Source organism: Pholis gunnellus, assembly GCF_910591455.1.
Source record: "Pholis gunnellus genome assembly, chromosome: 7".
In the NCBI taxonomy this organism is placed as follows: Eukaryota; Metazoa; Chordata; class Actinopteri; order Perciformes; family Pholidae; genus Pholis; species Pholis gunnellus.
The window spans coordinates 18,458,283-18,478,204 of NC_136533.1; the positions used below are offsets into that span (position 1 = coordinate 18,458,283).

Here is a 19,922-nt window from a genome sequence, read left to right on the forward strand (position 1 = left end):
AAAGCCTACCGAGTTCCTGATTCCATAAGCACAAGAGGTACATCTCTGGCTATTGATCCACTTCCTCGCTGAATCATCCATAAGGCGAATAAGTCGTGATGCAGTCAAGTAAAAATCGTTTATTTCTTCACTGAAGTAAAGTCAGGGTCTTGAAGCGTTGCCTTGTACAACATATTTTAATGACCGGGAAATCAATCACATTTGTGGTGCCACCTTCCAATAATATCTGTAGAATGTGGGTAGTCATCTTTAATCTCCAAAAATGATAATGACTTGGAGTCAGAGGCATCCATAATAGCCGCCGAATGGCTTTTTAAATGTCAAGGACTTTACCTGACACTTCCAAATTGACCTTTACAACTCCCATTTGCTCTGAGAGACTGACAAAAGAATGAACACTCTAACATAAACTTCAGAGTGTAAAAGAATAAGAAGAAGAAGGAAACTGTTACCAGCAAGCAAGTGTGAAAGATTGCTTTACAATACTTAGAACTGTTAAATAATGCAAGTGTTAAGATGTCTACTGACAGCCTATTATTTCGGCGTTAACTGGATTGACAACCTGATAATCAGTTAGTGAAAAGTACCAATTTATTCATGCCTGTGGCAGATGCTGTCTCTCTCAACATCGGCCTCAAAAAAGAATAGAACAACAACGGCAACAAAGAACAAGCTCTCTGTTTTGTGGAGGATGACTGCGACTGGGAATCCAACCAAAAAAACGTTATAGACAATATTGTGTTATGTCATCAGGTGAGTCAGTGTTTTTGCCAACGTTACCGGTCAGACGCAGCGAGGCGGACGACAAGATGGATTTTTCCTCCAGCTCCCTGACATGAACTCTGACCCCTGAGAACACATCGGGCCACACCCCATCAGACACGCCGACCCTCAACCAGTAGCTGCCTGCTGGAGTGTTCGGTTTGACGGTCAGCACTCCTGAGCTCTGGTTCAGACTGAAGTATCTGTGAAAAGCAGAGGAGCTGTTAAGTAGGCGAGGACGGCTTCAGAGATAGATGAAAGAAAGAGAGAAATAAAGGAGACAAGTGGCTTCTTTTGCTCCTGAGCTCTTGTTCAGAAGAAAAGCACCTGACGGATGGCAGACAGACAAGTAGAGAATTGGTCAGGTTACCTTGGTTTACTCCAGTAGAAAGTTAATGCGAATTCATTTTGAGAAAAAAAACTAAAAAACGCCAAGAAGGAGAAGAAAAAAAATACACTATTTGTTTCCAAAAGAGCTTCATAGTTGTCATGGCAACTGTCAGAATTTGGTATATGAATAAAACAAATGTGCAATTGGTATTTCTAATCTGATCTTGAGGGTGTGAATACTGAATAGCGGCACAAGGAACCTGATGGAGTCATACGGCGTTTGTAGGGTCTGTTTCATCTCGGGAACACCATACAGGTGGACCCAGATTGCTTAGTTTGCTTGAATCTGATTGCATTTTCCAGAGAGGCAATCACTGTTGACGGCTATTATTAGAGTCCCTTTTTGTAAAGTGTAGCTCATTTTAGAAGCGAGGGAATAGGATTTAAGATTAGGAGAAGTACCTGTTAGGCACGTTTCAGGCCAAGTGATATCACTGAAAGAGGACTTGATACAGAAATACAGCCTCAACGCTGAGTCCACATCCTCTTTATTTTCCAAATTCTACAATGTTGGCAGTTCTTCTGGTACTGTTTTGCTTTAGCACTTGTACTTGTGCTGCACATTTGGAGATCAGAATGTTTTCAGAGAAAATAATGATATGCATTGAACAGTGAGCACTTACTTGGCTGCGCTTGTCTCCAGAGTGTAGGTCTTGTTGTCCCAGTCATCAGGATCTGGGGCATACACCTTCCCCAGTGCCGCAGTTTCCATCCTTCCTGTTCAAGGTAAACACACACACATGCACACATTGATTCAGTCTGGACAAAATCTGCTGATGCCAACACTTATCTTCTCGTCCCTCTCTTCTCCTTATCTTGCATTCTTGTGTTCTTTTCTACTTATTATGCTCATAACTGTGGAGCCCCACTGCTGGAATGAATAGGCTCTCGGTGCTCCACTTCAGAGAGCGTGGAGCTTAAGGATGCACGGCTATCTCTGTATGGATTATGTTATTATCGACCTGCACTGCCAGAGTACTGCAGCTGGGTAAACAATGGCAGCCTGGATGAGTCACGCCGTTGCGTTTTTCCACAATTACCAAAACTGCCATGTAGTGTGCGATCAAAACACTAACAAGACAACATACCTAACCATCTTACCTGGATGGTAAAAAAAAAAAATACAAAAAGAACAATCATGATTCTTATCATAATGTGATGCTCGAATGAGCTTTATTCATAGGGCTGGCAAGGAAGGGATGTGCTGAAGGCTTGAGAAAGGATTTGACAACGATATTACCATAACAAAACACTGCTGGAATGTAAAAGCAAGAGTGCAATTATGAATTCCAGACTACACCGAACAGGTATGGGAATGAAAACTTTACCCTTCAGCTGTAGCCTCAGTTTCCCCTCTTCATTCAAATATCTGCCTGTAGTGAAAAGCTCTGTAGCGAAAGCACGGGGCAAAGGAAAATGAAATGAAGGGAAGCCAGCAACTCACCCTTGCGGGTATGCACATAGACATCTTTCTCTCCTGGCTGATGGGCGTTATCATTCTGGTCGCCGATGGTGATAGTGAGTGTGTTAGTGGCTGTCATTGGTGGATCGCCGCTGTCAATCATAATCACCGGCAAGTGGAACTCGCTCTGCCTTTCCCTGTCGAACCTCCGCAGGGCAGTGAGCGTGGCAGAGCCGTTCCCGTGATCCTGCAGGTGGAAGTGGATAGAGTAAAGTGAGGGCAGGGAGAGAGCGAAAGGAGGCCCGTGCTCTGAGGAGTCTCTGTCCACAACATGAAGCAGGGTTGAGCTCCCGTTGAGCCAGACCACTTGAGGTGCTGGACTGTTCTCCCACAGCACAGGGGCGTAGGCTGCCTCCAACTCTGGCCCGTTGTCATTCACGTCTAGCAGCGGCAAGTGGACCGTGACACTGCCGGTCAGTGCCGGGGTACCCCGATCTGTCGCCATGACAACCACCTCATAAGCCGCCACTGTCTCCCTATCCAGTGTTCTGGCAACTGTGACCACACCGGCTCGGCTGACTGTAAAATGTCCGTATGGGTCAGATTGAGGGAAAATGTTGTACAAAATGTCCCCATTCAGGCCTGAGTCGGAGTCACTGGCCACGACCTGAATGATGCTGGTTCCTACAGTTACGTCCTCAGGCAAAGGGGAGAGCAGGTGCGAGCTCGGGGTGAACACAGGAGCATTGTCATTCACATCCTCCACTTGAACCTGACAGTGGATGAGGCTGGAGAAGTCAGAGTCCTCCACCTTGATGGTGAGGTTGAACCGCTGCTCCCCTGGCTTCTCAAAGTCCAGCTTTTTCTTCAGCCTCAGTGTGCCCGTCTGCTCCAGTCTGTGGCTGACCATGTAGAATCGTTGCTCCGCGTCTCCTGCCACCACAGTGAAGGCCAGCTGGCCATACGTGCCTGCGTCAGGGTCCACAGCGCTCAATTCCAGGACGGGAGCATCTTCATTAGTGCTCTCAGGCACGCGAGCGCCACACCGGTCCTCTCTAAACTTAGGCACATGGTCGTTGATGTCCGTTACAACTACAGTGGCAGTAGCTGTACCTATCATACCCCCGCCGTCCCGGGCCTCCACTACCAGCCGGTGGCTGTCTGCAAGCTCCCGGTCCAGACCCTCTGCTGCCACAGATATAGTGCCGGTGCTGGAATCAATAGTGAAAAGGTCTGCATTGTTTGCCTTGTGCACATTCTCTGTAATCCAGTACGTGAGGATTGCGTTCTGACCTACGGCTGCGTCGTCAAGGTCTACTGCGGTCATTTCCACAACAAATGTTCCAGGAGGGGAGTTCTCCGTAACGCTACTGTGGCAATTATCAGGCGCACACGTGAAGGCGGGGGCATTGTCATTGATGTCCCACACGTTAATAATAACATCCGTAAAGCCAGTAAGTCCTTCGCCCTCTTCGTCCGTTGCCATGACAACAAAGCGCCAGACAGCACGCTCCTCTCGGTCCATGGTGCGCTGGGCATACATCTCCCCCGTGATGTCGTTGATCATGAAGTGTGTCTCTGCCCCCTGGCCATGAATGGAATACCGTATGGCGCCCTGGTCGGCATCTTTGTCTGGGTCAGTAGCTGTCACCTGGGGAGATAAAGGCATCTTCTTAAGAAAATGGATACTTAGTCATCCAGTCGAACCCAAATTACTGCTTCCTCTTATCTCGTTTCAGCCGTCACCCAGGTCTTCTTGGGTTTTTTTAGACAGCCAATTTTTCCTGACCACCTAAATTAAAGCAATGAGCTCTGCTCAGGCATGTGTCTTGCAACTTAGTGGAATGAAAAGTCTATAATTTACTAGTATAAATACTAAAATACGAACAGTAGATACACTGAAATAACATTAATCAATTGTAAGCAATACTCAGCGGCCACATACAGCCACACTTTGAGAAGCTGTCAAGATAATTAGATCTATTGATTACGGTAATTAAAGAACAAAAAGCTGCAGCGTAATCATCTCAGCCGCTCACCTGTAGTACAAACACAGGTGACCCATCAAGCTCCTCTGTGATAGATCCATAATACTCATTCATGGAGAACACGGGTGCCTCGTCGTTCTTGTTAACCACAGTAACCACCACGGCCGCATAGTCTTCCCACTTCCCGTCGGAGGCGAGGACGAGTAGCTTGTATCTCTTCTGCTGCTCATAGTCCAGTGGTTGCGCAATGAAGATTGTCCCCACCTCTGGCTCGATGTCAAAAACTCCACCTTTGTTGCCAGATGTTATCTGGTAGCGCAGCTTGGCATTGGCTCCTGTGGCAGGAATTACAAAATGCATGACTGGGATGTGAAATCACTGTCCTGATTCTGCAAATAAACCATCTTATAAGGTAACTGAAATCTAAAGGTAAAACACAAGTGTAGCAACATTTTGAGAAGGTAATAGACTTTACTGTAGGTAGCTGCTGAATAATTCAGTATTGTCCCGTTACTTTTTAAGCGGAAGCACTATCATTCTAGCAATAACAGAGCTGCGTAACCACAAGAGTATTACACCTCATTTCCTCCAAGACCTAAGCAATAGTAGGTTTTCATGTATCCCTTTCTTGTTTTGATTACTTAATTAAATGGTAACGTTGTACCTCGTCTCCTCGGCTTTAATCAGATACTAATTAAAAAAAGACTGCCGAAAAAAGTAGAAGGGAGCATGAGAGTAAAAAAGCACTGTACTGTAATGCACTTTGATAGGGCCCTCTTGGGAATGATTTTGAGGCCCGAGAAAGGGTGGGGGGGGGTGTAGTTTAGTAAAGAGGAAGTCAATATCTGAACTTATCTACTGTGTCCATGGAGACCATCCAGTCTACCGGTTTAACGTTGGAATAGATAAAATAATCTCCTCGAATGAACAGTCTTCGTTTTCAATCATCCTGTTGGTTTAAAGTAGCTAAAATCCCATGTAAATACACTAATCTGTACTATTAACACAACCCCAGCTGACAAAGTGCTCCCTGCCTCCCACAGGGATCTGGTAGGCTTACAGCAGTCAAGCCCAGGGTGTTGGTTTTTTAAACAAGACAGATTGAGCGTAGCCTCTCAGACGCAAGTGCAACAGTATTGCAACTTTTATGTTGGGGGTTGGTGTTATTCCACAGCTATTCATCATTAGTGCTGCAGCCCAGTCTAAGCTGCGCCCCCGCTCGCCATAAATACTTGATTAACGGACCTAAACATGCCTGATAAAGGGATCTTAGGCGACTGCTGTACGGAGGATGAGCAACTGCTTTATTGGTTAAATCCCGCCCACCTACTGTGTGGGAGCGTGTCACTCTTTTTGGAACATATGTGCAACAGTGCATTACCAAGCACTCAAATGACTACTGCTAAATCTAGCACACGGCATGATTTCATCAGAGCTCAGGCCGGATTGGGAAAGATTGCCCAAAGGGTCACTTTCTGCTTTCTGCTGCAAATGCAGGACATTTTGCACAAAAGGTGGGTACTTGGCACACAACTCCCCGCTGGGAAATTGACTGACAAACTGCCAAAATACTTTGTTTACTGTTATTTCAAAGGTGAGAGAGAAATAAAGAAAGTGCAATCTAGAAACTTCTTTGAGGTTTTTAAGTGCTGCACAAAAACTTTTATATAGGTTCTGGTTGGCTGGCTTCTTTAACCTTTAATTCTAGGAAGTGGCACCGGTGAAATCTCACAGGGACCTCTTCAGTCTGCCGCCTCATCAAGCATACCTTCATCCTCGTCATTAGCACTAACGGTGACAACAGCCAGGCCCACATCTGCATTCTCGTCGACACCGACTTCATACAGTCGCTGAGCAAAGACTGGTTTGTTGTCGTTGACGTCGCTGATGAAAACCCTCACATACGCTGTGTCTGCAAGAATGACAGAATGGCAGAAGATTAAGCGGCACAGCACACACACAGACACACATACACACACAGACACACACACACTTGGCCAAACACGGTATGTGTGTATTTTCCCTCCATCAGTTTATTGATTCTACAATTTATTGTCACTGTTTAGTGGGGAAGAAGCACTTAACCGAACGCAAAGTGCCTCATTGACACGAAAATCAGAAAAAACATTACTCGTAAATATGTGCCGTAAATTACATAAATTATTCATTTTGACATGAGTATATTGTTTTATTGGGGTATCTGTTTTAAACAGAGATAATAACAGTAATGGGGCTAAACCTCTTCAACAAGCTCCTTTTTTTATTTTCCAGAGAGTAGATAAAGAATCTCTCTCCTGGGAAGGTTAAATATTTATAAGATGACAAGTGTTTGTGTCTTGTCGGTGCCCTCCTCATTACGTTGTTTATTTCTTTAGTTAGAAAGAGTAAACTATCTGCTCAAAGTATACATGGGTGACATGTTAATTTGGAGCTGCTGCAGTAAGAGATGGCGGTGGTGGTGGCTGGCTCTATTTTCTCGGCTTGTTTTTACATTTCCCTCCTCGTCTTGGTGTATCCCAGAGGTGACGCAGCGAGACAGATAATGTTTGCAGAGGAGATGAGCCCTTCTGGAGGTGGGAGATTCGTAGCCCAAGACACAGCTAAGGCTCATTGCAGATGCTAAGCAGCCCTTGTAGCTCTGAAGAGAAGGCTTTACTGCTTCGAAACATCACCCTTTACCCCTAATACCTCCTTTGCAAACATTTGCAAAAGATCCACTTCTGAATAAGAACGTGGTATTACGCCACTCTAGATACAGGTGTCATGACTGCCAAAATACCACAAAGGGAACATGGTAAACAAACAAATTAAAAAAACAGGATAAAAAAAAAGGGGTTGTTACTAAAAACAGTGCCAAGAAAACTCTATTGTTAAACTCTATTATCTATTTTCACATGGAAGAGAGAGGTGCTGGTCTGGTCATAGCAGTGGACTAAATCAAATTAAGATCCGCTTTCCAAAGTCAATCCCAAAGTGTAAATGAATGAATCATGCCAATGCGGTCTGTTTAAAACACAGTGCACAGAGGACGCAACACTGAGAATGACGTTTTCAGTATTGCCCTGTAGGCTTAGAACATCGCTGCTTTTTATGAATGCGACATTGCACCAGGCAGAGTTAACTCTGTCAACTCACACAATGCCTAGAATGCAAATACAATGAAAAACAACAATTTGTATGACTGAAAAAGATGGGGATACATTAAATCTGAAGTAACTGTCACTGCCTTATTATTGGCATACAAATCAGTCCAAAATGGGCTTTGAATTGTCTTTACGGAATAGTTTGTCATTTTAGGAAAGCTGTTTCTGTGTCTGTGCTAAGCTAAGCGTACAGATATGTGTGTAAATCATCTCCCAGTGAGTGTACTTCCCAAAATGTCAACCTATTCCTTTAATGACACAAAGCATGAGCAGTTTTATGCTAGATTAATAAATCATATCATCATTAAAATCCTCATAATTTCTAACCTGAGTTGGGCTGTTTGTTCTTGCCAGGTCGTGCCGATTCCTGGCCATCTTCCGACTGAACTTCCAGCAAATAGGAGCTACGCGCCTCGCGATCAAACACGGCTTCTGTGTAGATGATGCCAAGTTTTGGGGCTATGCGGAACAGATGGTGGTCGCCACTGCTGTCACTCAGCAGAGAGTAAGTTATCTGTGGAGCGCAAGTAATTTGAAAGTTAAGGCACAGTATTCTTTCAAACAAAAATGATAGCCGCAATTAAAGGCTTTGTAGCTGTAAATGTCAGGAGGTCTCTATCATATTCCCAGAGACTGTCTTTTCATTACAGACACAATTAGATCGATACTCTGTACCCCAACTATGCTGTCACAAAGGTCAGTCACTCACCTGTGATGGCACAGTATCCAATACCACCTCGACAACTCTGGAATAAAAGCTTCCGCACTGGAGGGATTAAGGTGTGATGTTATAGATAACTCCTTCTAGCATAGCATGGATGTTTTAGCGAAAAAAAAAGTATAGTCTATAGGTGGTTGAAAATCTCTTCTTTGTTTTATACCCGCACAACATGAAGACAAATAATAGATAACCACAAACCTCTCCATTAAGACCCAAGTCTTTGTCATGGGCAGACACTTGGAGAACCAAAGTCCCTATCTGGGCTCCTTCTGTTACTGAGGCCTCGTAGATGGAGGATGTGAAAAATGGCACATTGTCATTGACATCTGAGGAGAGAAGACAGATTTGGAAGCAAATTGATAATGTGTTCATTTCCAGATCGTAAAAAGGGAATAAATATTCAAAGCTGTAGCCCCTGTAAATGGAGCCATTAAAGATTTAAAGGTTTGATTTTCTGAAGAAAAAAACATGAGGGCAACACTGCTTTTGAAGCTGCTGACTTAAACATTCTGGATGTTGGACTACTTCACCTGCAGATGAACTCAACGTTATACTTAACAGCTAAAAGATAATCAAATGATCCTTTTGCTATTTGATGTCACACCTCAGACAAATAAATCAGTTTTGCCTTTGCCATATTGCAAAAAAGAACAAACAAAGCCTCATATAAATTTGTTATATATATTTAGAATCATCTTGTTATTATATTTGTATCATTACCTTTTCAACCCTATGATACTGTCATTAGATGGCATTTTGACAATTAATTTAACCAACCAGAAGGTAATTATCCCTCGCTACACTAAGTTATATGCTAAATATATATAATCAAACTGACCTGTAACATTGACATAAACTGTAGTGAAAGCTGCCAGAGGCACCGCGGCCACGTTCTGTGCTCGAACCCGGAGAGAGAAGACGGGTGTGGTCTCGTAGTCCAGCGGCTCGGACACCAGAATGGACGCAGAGCTGTCCTCGCGGTTGGGTGAGAGGTAGAAACGAACTGGCATATTGGTTTCGGGGACCATGCCATCCTCCAGGTTATATGTCACCCTCGGATCACCCAGCTGAGAGGTCGCCTTGATTGTCTGAATAGGATGAGGAGTTAGATCATGATTTTGCTTGGCGAAAAGCCTGGATTCAGTTAGTTAGAGTTTTGGAAGACCGATGCAAAATAAAGCAGAAAACAACGCTGAGCTGAGCAAATGGTCAAATAGCTCTTGGTCCACTCCTTCAGTGAATCTGTTTCCCAGTGTAAACCCATGTGGCTGACTGACTAAACCCGTATGACGTCATAGGTGGACAGTAAAGGATTACTTCAACATTTTGGGGAAATGCGCTCATTTGCTTTCTTGCCGAAAGTGAGATGAGAAGATAACCACCGCACCATGAGATGCCAGGAGACAGTCAGCTTAGTTTATGTTCACGCTCATGTCTCTGCGGCTCAGTAAGGCTAAAGCAGAGAGGCACATCAGCTTGGCTTAGATTAGCATAAAGACTTGAAAGAGGACAAAACAGACTGGCATAACAAACAACGTGCTATTTGTGAGCTCTGGAGCTGCTGGTAGCCATATTTTAAAAGTTTGGACAGAGCCAGACTAGCTGTTTCTCCCTGCTTCCAGTCTTTATGCTGAGTTATGCTAACTGACTGCAGGCTATAGCTCCATAATTAACGTCCAGGCATGATAGGTCAGACCGCATTTTTGGTTTGTAGTATTAAAGAAGCATCACTTATGTCAAAAATTGATTTTAATGATTGCAATAATTGATTATCTGTAGGATGAGAGTAGGATGAGAGTCAAACCTTTGTGTCTGAGCCCTGAAATAACCTCTTATCTCGAGGTGAAAGGGATTTGTTTGCTCTCCAGATTGACAGCTATATATTCCTCAAATCAAATGAGACATTTTGAATTAATTTAATAAGCCAGGACTCATGAAACTTGCTTAGCACATGCAATCCAATGTCAGCTTTCTCCAAAAGCATCAAACTAAGACACGTTTTCAGATTTTGCAGTGCACTGACAAGCTTTCAAAGGTGTATTTTGAGCACAATGAGAACAGCGTCTGAATAACACTCAGCCTGTGCACTAATCCAGGAGGCATTCAGCTGGTTCAATTAGATCAAGAGACCAGCTCAACATCATACGTGCTAATATAAACAGTATACTTTGGATCAAAGTTACACGTACCACTAGTGGTGTGTCCCTGGCGGCGTTTTCAGGGATGACGACGCTGTAGCTCTCCTTCTCCCACTGTGGAGGCTGGTTCTTCACGTTGGTGATGGTGACCGCCAGCTCCACAGAAGTGTTTCGTTCCCCTCCGTCGGTCGCTATGATGTCCCGCGTGATATAAGTTCTCTGCAAAAGTCGAGTCACTAAAAGTAGCATCATGACATTTACAACTGAAACAATTAGCTGATTTACACATTATTAATGAGAAACTCTTTGATGAACTATCAAATGAGCCCCAGCAATAGATGTGTAAAATATAACAAAGCATAGTGAAATTAAGTAATAAAATTCACAAATATCTCTTAAATCTGAGTAACAGCGTTGTGTCTTCAGCAGTGGTTTGTGGGAAACTACAGACAGCCATAACCACTAACGGTGCGGAGCGAGGTGTTTAAATGGACCTCTCTGTAATGTGAATAAGTGTGTAGCTGACGCTCGGAGTGATCAGCTCGTGATCAGCTGATGGGCAGTAATGACTTCAAGCTCCTGCCTGTACTTGTTGCGTAAACTCCATTTAGGAAATCATTTCATTAGGTGTCGAACAACAGAGGCAACAGTGTGAGCCTTACAAATGCATTAAGCTAAAATTCAGGTAGCACAAAAGATCTTCTACCTTTCTAATTCTGCTATAATTGAACCGCTAGGAAATGAGGGAGTACATTTGACTGGGGAACTGTATTTCATCACAGTGGACACTGCAGGGACAGCAAAAAAAAAAATTCCGTAAGAGGTCATTAGAGTATTTTATTCTTTTCATCTAAATTAGACAATGGGTAACATCAACATTACACTCACACCAGAGTGAAGAAAAAAACCCACTATAAAGATCCACTAAAGGGCCTCTTTTTGCCCACACAAGGAAATGTATTTCTAACCACTCACAGTAAAAGATAATGCAAGTCATGTGTACCACTTTGTTAATGAAAAATTGATTGTATAAGAATTCAGTTGTTAAGATGTAACGTTTCAGCCATCAGCGGCATTATTCTATCGATGCGAATCGTGGCATAGCCACTCTATTATTGTGTTCCAGACAAAAAGAGATCTCTCTTAACTATAGAAATTTCTTTATCTATTCGTGGGACCATCCAATTATTATTTGTGAACAAGTACAACTCTGTTCCAAAGCTTGCAGAGAAAAAAGATAGCATTCTGTGATGTCCAACGTGGAGCAGCTGCTGCGTTTACAACAAATGAACGACTGACTGACTTTGTGGTAACGTCCAACAGAGGTTTAAAATTCAATTTGCAGTAATAGTGTCAGATATGCACCAGACATTATCCAGGAAATATTCAGGATACGGTCACAGCAACCTTCCATCTTCTCCACTTCATTGTCTGTGGAGCTGCCCTGTACAGTATGGAGAGGCTGGCTCTGGCTATACTGTCTTAGGACATGAGAATAATCACTGTAGTTCAAAACCCTGTCTCCTTCATATTCCACTGAAGTGGATTGGGAACTGTACTGAAGAGTGGTGTGAAATATGGCCTTAATACTTATTCACTGTAATCAGAAACTGTGATGACTAAATCAGAAGAGAACAATGTATCAGATCAGCTGAGACATTTAACATTTAATGAACTGCTTTTACAATCTGAGTTACAGCGAAAAAGATTGCGGGGTGATTCAAACAGCTTCTGAAACCACTTTTAAATATGCAACAGCTTTGTTCAGCGAGGTTTTGGGCTTAACACTTTTAATTTTGCATGAAGTCAGCGGCAAGATTTCCAGAGACTTCTATCACTACTGCACTAAAAAGCATGTTAAATAAAAAATGGCTGAGGCTCTATAGTGCTTTTGCAAGTTTCTAGCCAAAGAACAACTCTTACATTTGAATAAGTGAAAGAGGAGAACAGGAAGAAGAGCGCTGATAGGCTAGAAAACATCAAAGTCTACAACACACCTATCAGAAATGTAAAATAAAAAGTGCTACATCACTGACACGGTATAACACTTGCAGTGCATCAATTAGTTGAAAAACATAAACCAGTAAAGGACGACTTGCTAATCTTCATAGCTAGTTTTCATGTTTCATGTATAACTAAAATAATTCACCTATTAACTTCATCCTGCGCTTTAAATCTTCCAGCCTCCAAATAGTTCCAGTTAATTCTCTCAAAATACACGACTCGTCTCAAGCCGCTGCAGGCTGTCAGTCTACTTATCAAAGCCTCAGATGATGAACTGAAATGAAAAGGCCTTGAATCTCTAGCCAGGGTATTTAAGATGGACAGCGAGTCTTGGTTTGTAATAATTAGCTTCTTAAAAACCTGTGCCCTACACTTAAAATCAGCATGTCTTTTTTTTTTTTTTTACAGCTACTTCAAACAGGTTTGAGGATTTATATGCACATTTAAAGGAGAGTGTTTAATAACAATAGTAGTGAAATAGACAGAACTAGTCATCACATATAACCACAGGAATCCCAACTTGTTAAAACCTATTTATAATAATTTGTTTAGCTTGAATTAGTCTCGCTCCATCTTCTTTCTCCGGGGTCTTTCCACATGTATCACTTCTGGGAGTACACATACCCCAGATTGGGAGTAGCAGAAAGAGGCACTTGGATGTGGCTTATTCATTAACTCTGCTGACACAGACCCTCAGGCCGCCATGCGATACAGACGATGTGTGTGTGAGTAGGTGTGTGTGTGTGTGTGTGTGTGTGTGTGTGTGTGTGTGTGTGTGTGTGTGTGTCTGCCAGCTGACAGAGAGCCTGCTAATAACTGCTGACTGACCTGTGATATGGGTTGGTTAACGTAGACCCATCCAGTGACAGGGTTGACCCGCAGGTACTCAGGCTGCTCCAGGGACATGGAGTAGGTGATAGCTGCATTAGTTCCAAAGTCGTCATCGTGAGCTGCCACGCGAAGGAAACTGGTACCGACCAAAGTGTCTTCTCTCAGAAAGTCTACAGGGGATAGAAATAATGTGAACAAGAGTAGAAACGTACAAGGCTTTTGGCAAAGTTTGGTAAAGGTCAAGCAAGAGGCTTTGTGGTTACAACGTTGGGACATGGTTATTATGCTAATTAAAACTAATTTAGGTTATTACCACGTTTTTTGGTATATTTACAATTACTACACAGAGATGGAATGGTATTTCATCCCCCCCATACATATTACCCAATGTGGAGGCTTATTTACTGCATCCACACTCTAAAACACATCCTCAATTAACCTCTTTACCTCAGCGTTTTTAAGGTTCTTGTGATGCTCCAGCTCAAACAATATTGATTATTTTTTTCTTACAGTTGTACCGGCATGTATATTGTTTTCATTACTTACACTCATAGCGCAAATTCTCAAATTTGGGGCTGTTATCATTCTGGTCCAGGATTTGGACCGTGAGCTGACAGATGCCGATGAGCGGCTCCTCCGCCCAATCAGTGGCCGTTACTGTTATTGAATACTCTCTCTGCCGCTCCCTGTCGAACCGTCTGGCTGTCACAATCGCTCCTGTGAATACAGAACAAAAACCCCCGCCAAACACACACACACATGAATGCATTTAAATTCATCCACCCAGTGAAAAATTCTCCAATTCACCTATCAGTGGATGCATCCATCCATCCATCAATCTTACCATCCAATGCGTCTATCTATAAATCTAACCATCCGCACATAAATCAAGAAAACAAGTAAACAATTGCACATTTCTCTGAGTAAGGCGAGCAGCCCTTTCAAGTGCAGTGACTTTGTTATTAAATGTTGAGATGAAGAAAATAGAACAGAAGCCTTAAAGAGAATGACAGAATAACGTGTTGAATCCACATGTTAGGACTTCAGAACTGCTTTCCCTTCATTATGTGTAGAGTCATTTTTATAACACCAAGCTTGACCAGATTAAACTAAAATGATGATTGACAGACAGGTTCTGGCATTTGACTCATTCATGGGAATAGCAACTGGAATTATACAAACATTTCCTCTCCTGGAACGTTGAATTAGAGAAGTCAATTACCATTAACATGCCGCACTGCCTATCTACAGTGAACTCAGTGCTCTAATTAAGAGCTGTTTTAGCCCAGACAATCCGTGACCGCTCTACCTGTGTCTGGATGAATTCTGAAGGCAGGCATGGTGCTGTCTCGGTGCATTAAGCCATATTTGACTTTTCCATTTGCTCCCTCATCTGCATCCACCGCATGCACTTGCAACACAAAAGTCCCCGTTGGCTGGTTCTCCAGCACTGAAGCCTGCTCACGATATTGCTGGCACTGAGATAGAGAGAGGGAGGGGGAGAGAAAGAAGGAGAGACACAAAGAAATAATAAATACAATTCTCATATATGAGATATTATACATAAATGAGAATTCAGGGATCAAAGAAAAATAAACTCATTAAGTAGAAGGTCACTACGAACACATAGGGATGTACTGTGCATGAAAAACAATATGGCCGTTATAGATACAATAGCCCACATCTAAGGAAATAAAAACACTTGAGCTGATTTCTTTTGAAGAGCCAGCAGTGAACAGCTTTGTCTAAACCAATCCATTCCCCTCATGAACATATGCCCCAGATAAAGAGCTGCTCTCTGGAGTCTTTCTCTTTTGAAATCATATATAAATGCTCGCTACTCTTTCAACAGAATGACCATGAAAAATGAAAAACAATAGGCGAGGAGGAGCTTCTGTGAAACAGAGGGAGGGAGATGGATCAAAGGATGCGAGCGAGCAATATAAAGAAGAATAATGCAAAGGTTCATGGGACGTGATGGCACAGACAGTGTGGCCTGTAGGTAGCTGTTCGTAATAATCACATAATATCAAACATAAGGTCATTCCAGCCCAGATGGATTCTGAGGCGTAACTTGATATTTAAAACACATCAAGTTGCCAAGACTTCCAGCCCACCCGAAAGACCTCAGGAGAGTAAGTCTTCTGCCGAAGTTCAAGTCATTCCTAATTAAGAAGGAAGTTAATTAAACAGGTAAAGTATATTGTGATGATATTGCACTTTTTTTTCACAAATTAATTGAAATCCCAATGGAGCGCCTAAAGATAGAGTGGCTGTGCAGGCTAATCAGAACTCCTGGGAAAACAGAGCGAAGAGAGACGGAGGCCAGGGAAATGAGAACGCCAGGGCAAAAAAATAAAAGCTGGAGAGTGGGATGAGGAGAGGGAGGAAGGAGTGATCGACAGAGGAATAAGTGCACCGCGAGGATGAGACACACAGGCAGATAAGAGAAGAATGGAGCAATATTGTGAAGGCACATTCTTTGAATTGAGGCAAAACAACTGACTGTCAGCTATTAAGAAGGCTTCAGGTTGACAGCAACAGCAACAGTAACAGCGACAAAAACAATGCTGTAAAGGAATTGTTAGATATTTTGGAAAAAAAATGCTTGTTTTGTCACCTTTAGACAGAGCCAAGCTAGCTGTTTCATGTTTCCAGTCTTAATGGAAGGCAATCTTTTCATTTAACTCTCAGCAAGAGTTTCCAAAAAAAACAATACCCTTAAAGCTAACTGAAAATGAATTAAAGGGAAATTCTGGTCTTCTTTCAACCTCGTGCTGACTTTGCACTAACCTCAAAAAACCTCAAAAAAAATCCTCACCTCCTCAAATACAGGTTTGTTGTTGTTGACGTCGTCAACTCCAACGATGATTCGTGCGGTGGAGACGAGAGGGTGTGGGCCGCCTGATGCATTGTCATCTGTGGCCGTTACATTCAGGACGTACTCCAGGCCTTGTAGCTTGGGCAGGGGAGTGGAGCGGAGACGAATCAACCCTACAAAGACCACAGGCCCATTAAATTACACATTATAAAACATGGTCCCTCCTTACACATTAAGCACAGCCATTCCATTAGTCATTAAGCAGGATGTTGTTATTGCCAATGTGGCCTTGCACGGTGAGGAATGTGCTATCAATAAAAACACAGCAGAAAGAGCGTACTGCATGTTGTTGTTCTACAAATATGGGGGCGAGATAGCGACTGGTGGAAAAATTCACATCAGAAGTCCACAAAAAGGTAAAAATCTGATAGGCAGACTAAATCCCAAAACTCAATTTCACAGTGGTGATTTCGTCACATTGCTAATCTAATAATTGCATGCTCTCCCCTAAAGATGCCCATCCAGCTCACGCATGTGAGCAAAAACATAAAGTTGTAAGTGACTTGTGTTAGAAGTTAACCAGGCTCAGCAGATGCCTATTAGCTGTTCTTCTCTCCCCCTCCTGTCTGCTTTCATGTAAAAGTCAAGATAAAAGGTGGGATAAAAGGATACAGCATCTGAGTCAACATCTTTCTCGTCAACAGTAATACAAAAACATCAGAGGTTGCAGGACGAACAAGCAGCCTGTGATGTGGGGGGAACTCATTGAAGCGAGAGCATCGGGAGATTTTTTATTCTCTCGCTGCGTTTCTATTCATCTCTTTCAGTCCTCTTGATTAAAGACAACACAGCGTGCTGAGACACACAGATGCGAGTGCCTGGCTTCCTTCTCTCCCAATTTACTTGTGATCCTGGCTGCCCACAGAGCAGAGAAGGGTCCTAGCTCCTAATGACAATGCGTGACGTTGACAGCACTGCACCACTACATTAAAATAAGCGAAGTGTGGGATGTACACGGTAATTCTCCCGGCTTAAATGTCAACCTTGTTTACAAATGCGACATGAGCACTAGTGGCTATTCAATGAGCCAGCACTCTTCGCATATACGGTAAGTGGGAGGGAGTATAGTGGTTTTCCTGCACCCAAATGATATCAGCCTCAGTATTTTCTATCTCTGAGGATACACAGAAAGGGTGGAGAGGAATATAAAAAGACGACACAAAAGAAAGAGGAGCTGACAGAGCGCAGCCTGAAGATTGTGAGCTATGATAGAGCAGTTGTTGTGAAATTGAATTGAAAGGGTTGGGTGACAAATGTCACAGTGATTGCCACTGGTTTCGGATCAAAGGGTAAATAAAAAAGATAAACTGTGCAGTCACCAATGCTAGAAAGCTCAGAAACATTCCTCTCTGTACACGCAAAAAAAAAATTGTGTACATTTCCCAAATGTCAGCCTTTATATTTATGTCTCCAATCACAGAAAGAAAGGCGTTAATATTGAAATCACAGCTTTTAATATCAACTTTCAATATATTTCCACATTGACGTTGAAAGTTCATTGCCCACCGCTGCAGCAGGAATGTATTAGAGGAAATTGAATGTGCGATTTGATGGAAAGCCTGCCAATTAGAACGAGAGCTGCAAATGTGAAGCCTCGTTGGAAACATTAAGAAGTATCACCTTTCTGGCTGTCAATGACGAAGTTTCCTTCCTCGTTTCCTGCTGTTATGGAGTAGATTATACCATCGCCATCTGGGTCTTTGGCTAGAACTGTGGCGACGAGAGTATTGGGCCCCGCGTCCTCGGAGACAAACGTTCGATACCTGCAAAGTGGAACTCAAGCTTTACAAGGGCAAGGAAGTGAGAGCACACATGGAAGTCATCAGGCAATGATGGAAACACACACAGACAGGAGGTACAAATCATTTACACAGTCCACAGCATCAGCAGGCTGATTAGACTTATGGTTGTGGCTTTTGCTTGTCACTATGATTTAACCTGTCCTTTTAGCTGGCCAGACTACAGACAAATGATGATGTCTACTGGGATGGTGAAGTCATTGGACAAATGGGGCTTCCACATACCCAGCCCACTGTGGGCCATTTGATCCAGTGCCTTTTAAAATGTCAACAGTGATTTGCTCGCTCTGTGGAGCTGGGCAGCGAGATGCCCAGCGCGACAAAAGGAGACTGATATACCACTGTGGTACAAAGCACGATGGGGTGGAGATGAACTGTGTGACTTGGAGGACGAGGAGATGAAAAGAAATGGAGAACAGAGCAGAGGGGAGAGAGGGCCAAGTGACAAGAAAGACAGCTGGCACTGAAATGACAAGGTAAAGTGATAAACGGGAGTGAGAGGGAAGAGAGATGAGCGGAAGGAACGAGGTAGTCTGACAGACACAGAGAGGAGTTGGAGACACTGTAAGAGGGGGCGGCGTTCTCACAGAGTGTGAGTTGATTCGTCAGCAGAACTCATCTCTGTGAGATTTTCTGCTGTATCCTCTTCTGATGTGTGTGTGTGTGTGTAAGTATGTGTGTTGTGGGGTGGGCGTCTGTGTCTGTAGTGAGAAGTTAGAGGTGATTGATGGTTTACAGAAGAACGCTGATGGGTGATTCATCTCCGCCAGCTGCGGCAGTCTCCGTGGCAACATGAGTGACCTGTAATCTGTCACCCGGCTCAGAGGCCACCTCTCCGCAGTTCTCTGGGAGGAGACACATACACTCCCTTGGCTTTTCTTTCTGAAGTATCTCCCTTCATCTCACTGAACTGGGAAGTTGTAGTCAGACGGAGGAAGCCCGCCTGTCCGTCTGCTGGCCTGCATGTCGGGCTATTTGCATTCTCACAGGCTCTCTGCCTGTCCGTCGCTCCCTTTTATCCTCTCCATAACTCATTCAGAGGTCATGCCAGGAAACACTGGCCTGTCCACTCACATGTCGGAGTATCTCAATAAGTCTGACTCGAAGTACATTTCATAAAACATCGTAGTATCCATCAGTCCACCTCTACATGTCTGTCTTTTGCTGTTTTTGTCCACTCGGTTCCTCTTCTGCCCTCACAGTGCTTATCTTCACCTCAGCATGCCACAGTATGACGAAACGTCCAACACACCCTAGCTGGCAAAATGCCTGCTTTCCTAACTATCTGTCTGCTGGTCTGGCAAGAGAATTTGTCTGACTGCCGACAGGCTTCTCTGTTTATCTGCATATCTGACTGGCCGTCTCCTGTCTACTCGCTGTGCATGTTTTGGTATTCTCCTCTCGCTCGCCCTGCAACCACGTTTCAGTGTTTTTCTCCCCCGTTTTTATGTTTGTCTGCTTACATCTGCACCTCTTTGCCCGCCTGTTTGGCTCTGTGTCTAGCCACCCACCGAGACTGACACCTGACAATGCAACGAGAGCGAGTAACAGAGGTAGGCAACGGCCTTCTGTGAAGGTCATTGAAACATGACTGACAGGACAAGCGGCTTACTCTTTTTGGGGAAATAAATGCAGTGGAGCCACAGTGACAGTTACTGCCCACCCACTCGTACAGCTTTGCCAAGAAGGCGGTCGAGGACACACTGGATTGCATCCGAATGTCAGTTTACTGCGTGCGTTTGGAGAAGGCCAAAAATAAACCCCAGCCAACGGCGTCTGAATGCTGCGATTTTACTAGAATACTGAACAAGAGGCATTTTCAGCAAACCCCAAGCACATGCTAAGAAAGTAACAATGTCACAC

The 19,922-nt window shown here is 43.5% G+C and overlaps 1 protein-coding gene across 1 annotated transcript in view; it reads right to left on the reverse strand.

Moving 5' to 3' along the window:
* The window catches only part of LOC306698878 (neural-cadherin-like), a gene marked incomplete at both ends in the record, with an annotated part of 75,648 nt that overhangs the window by 21,866 nt on the left and 33,860 nt on the right, over positions 1-19,922 (reverse strand). The window contains 14 exons of the mRNA XM_079163369.1: positions 781-965; positions 1,776-1,869; positions 2,597-4,205; positions 4,594-4,877; positions 6,311-6,454; positions 8,013-8,199; positions 8,605-8,732; positions 9,245-9,494; positions 10,596-10,763; positions 13,377-13,549; positions 13,926-14,096; positions 14,689-14,857; positions 16,201-16,373; positions 17,881-18,023. Coding sequence (XP_079019495.1) covers positions 781-965; positions 1,776-1,869; positions 2,597-4,205; positions 4,594-4,877; positions 6,311-6,454; positions 8,013-8,199; positions 8,605-8,732; positions 9,245-9,494; positions 10,596-10,763; positions 13,377-13,549; positions 13,926-14,096; positions 14,689-14,857; positions 16,201-16,373; positions 17,881-18,023 — 3,878 coding nt within the window. The remainder of the gene's footprint in view (positions 1-780; positions 966-1,775; positions 1,870-2,596; positions 4,206-4,593; positions 4,878-6,310; positions 6,455-8,012; positions 8,200-8,604; positions 8,733-9,244; positions 9,495-10,595; positions 10,764-13,376; positions 13,550-13,925; positions 14,097-14,688; positions 14,858-16,200; positions 16,374-17,880; positions 18,024-19,922) is intronic.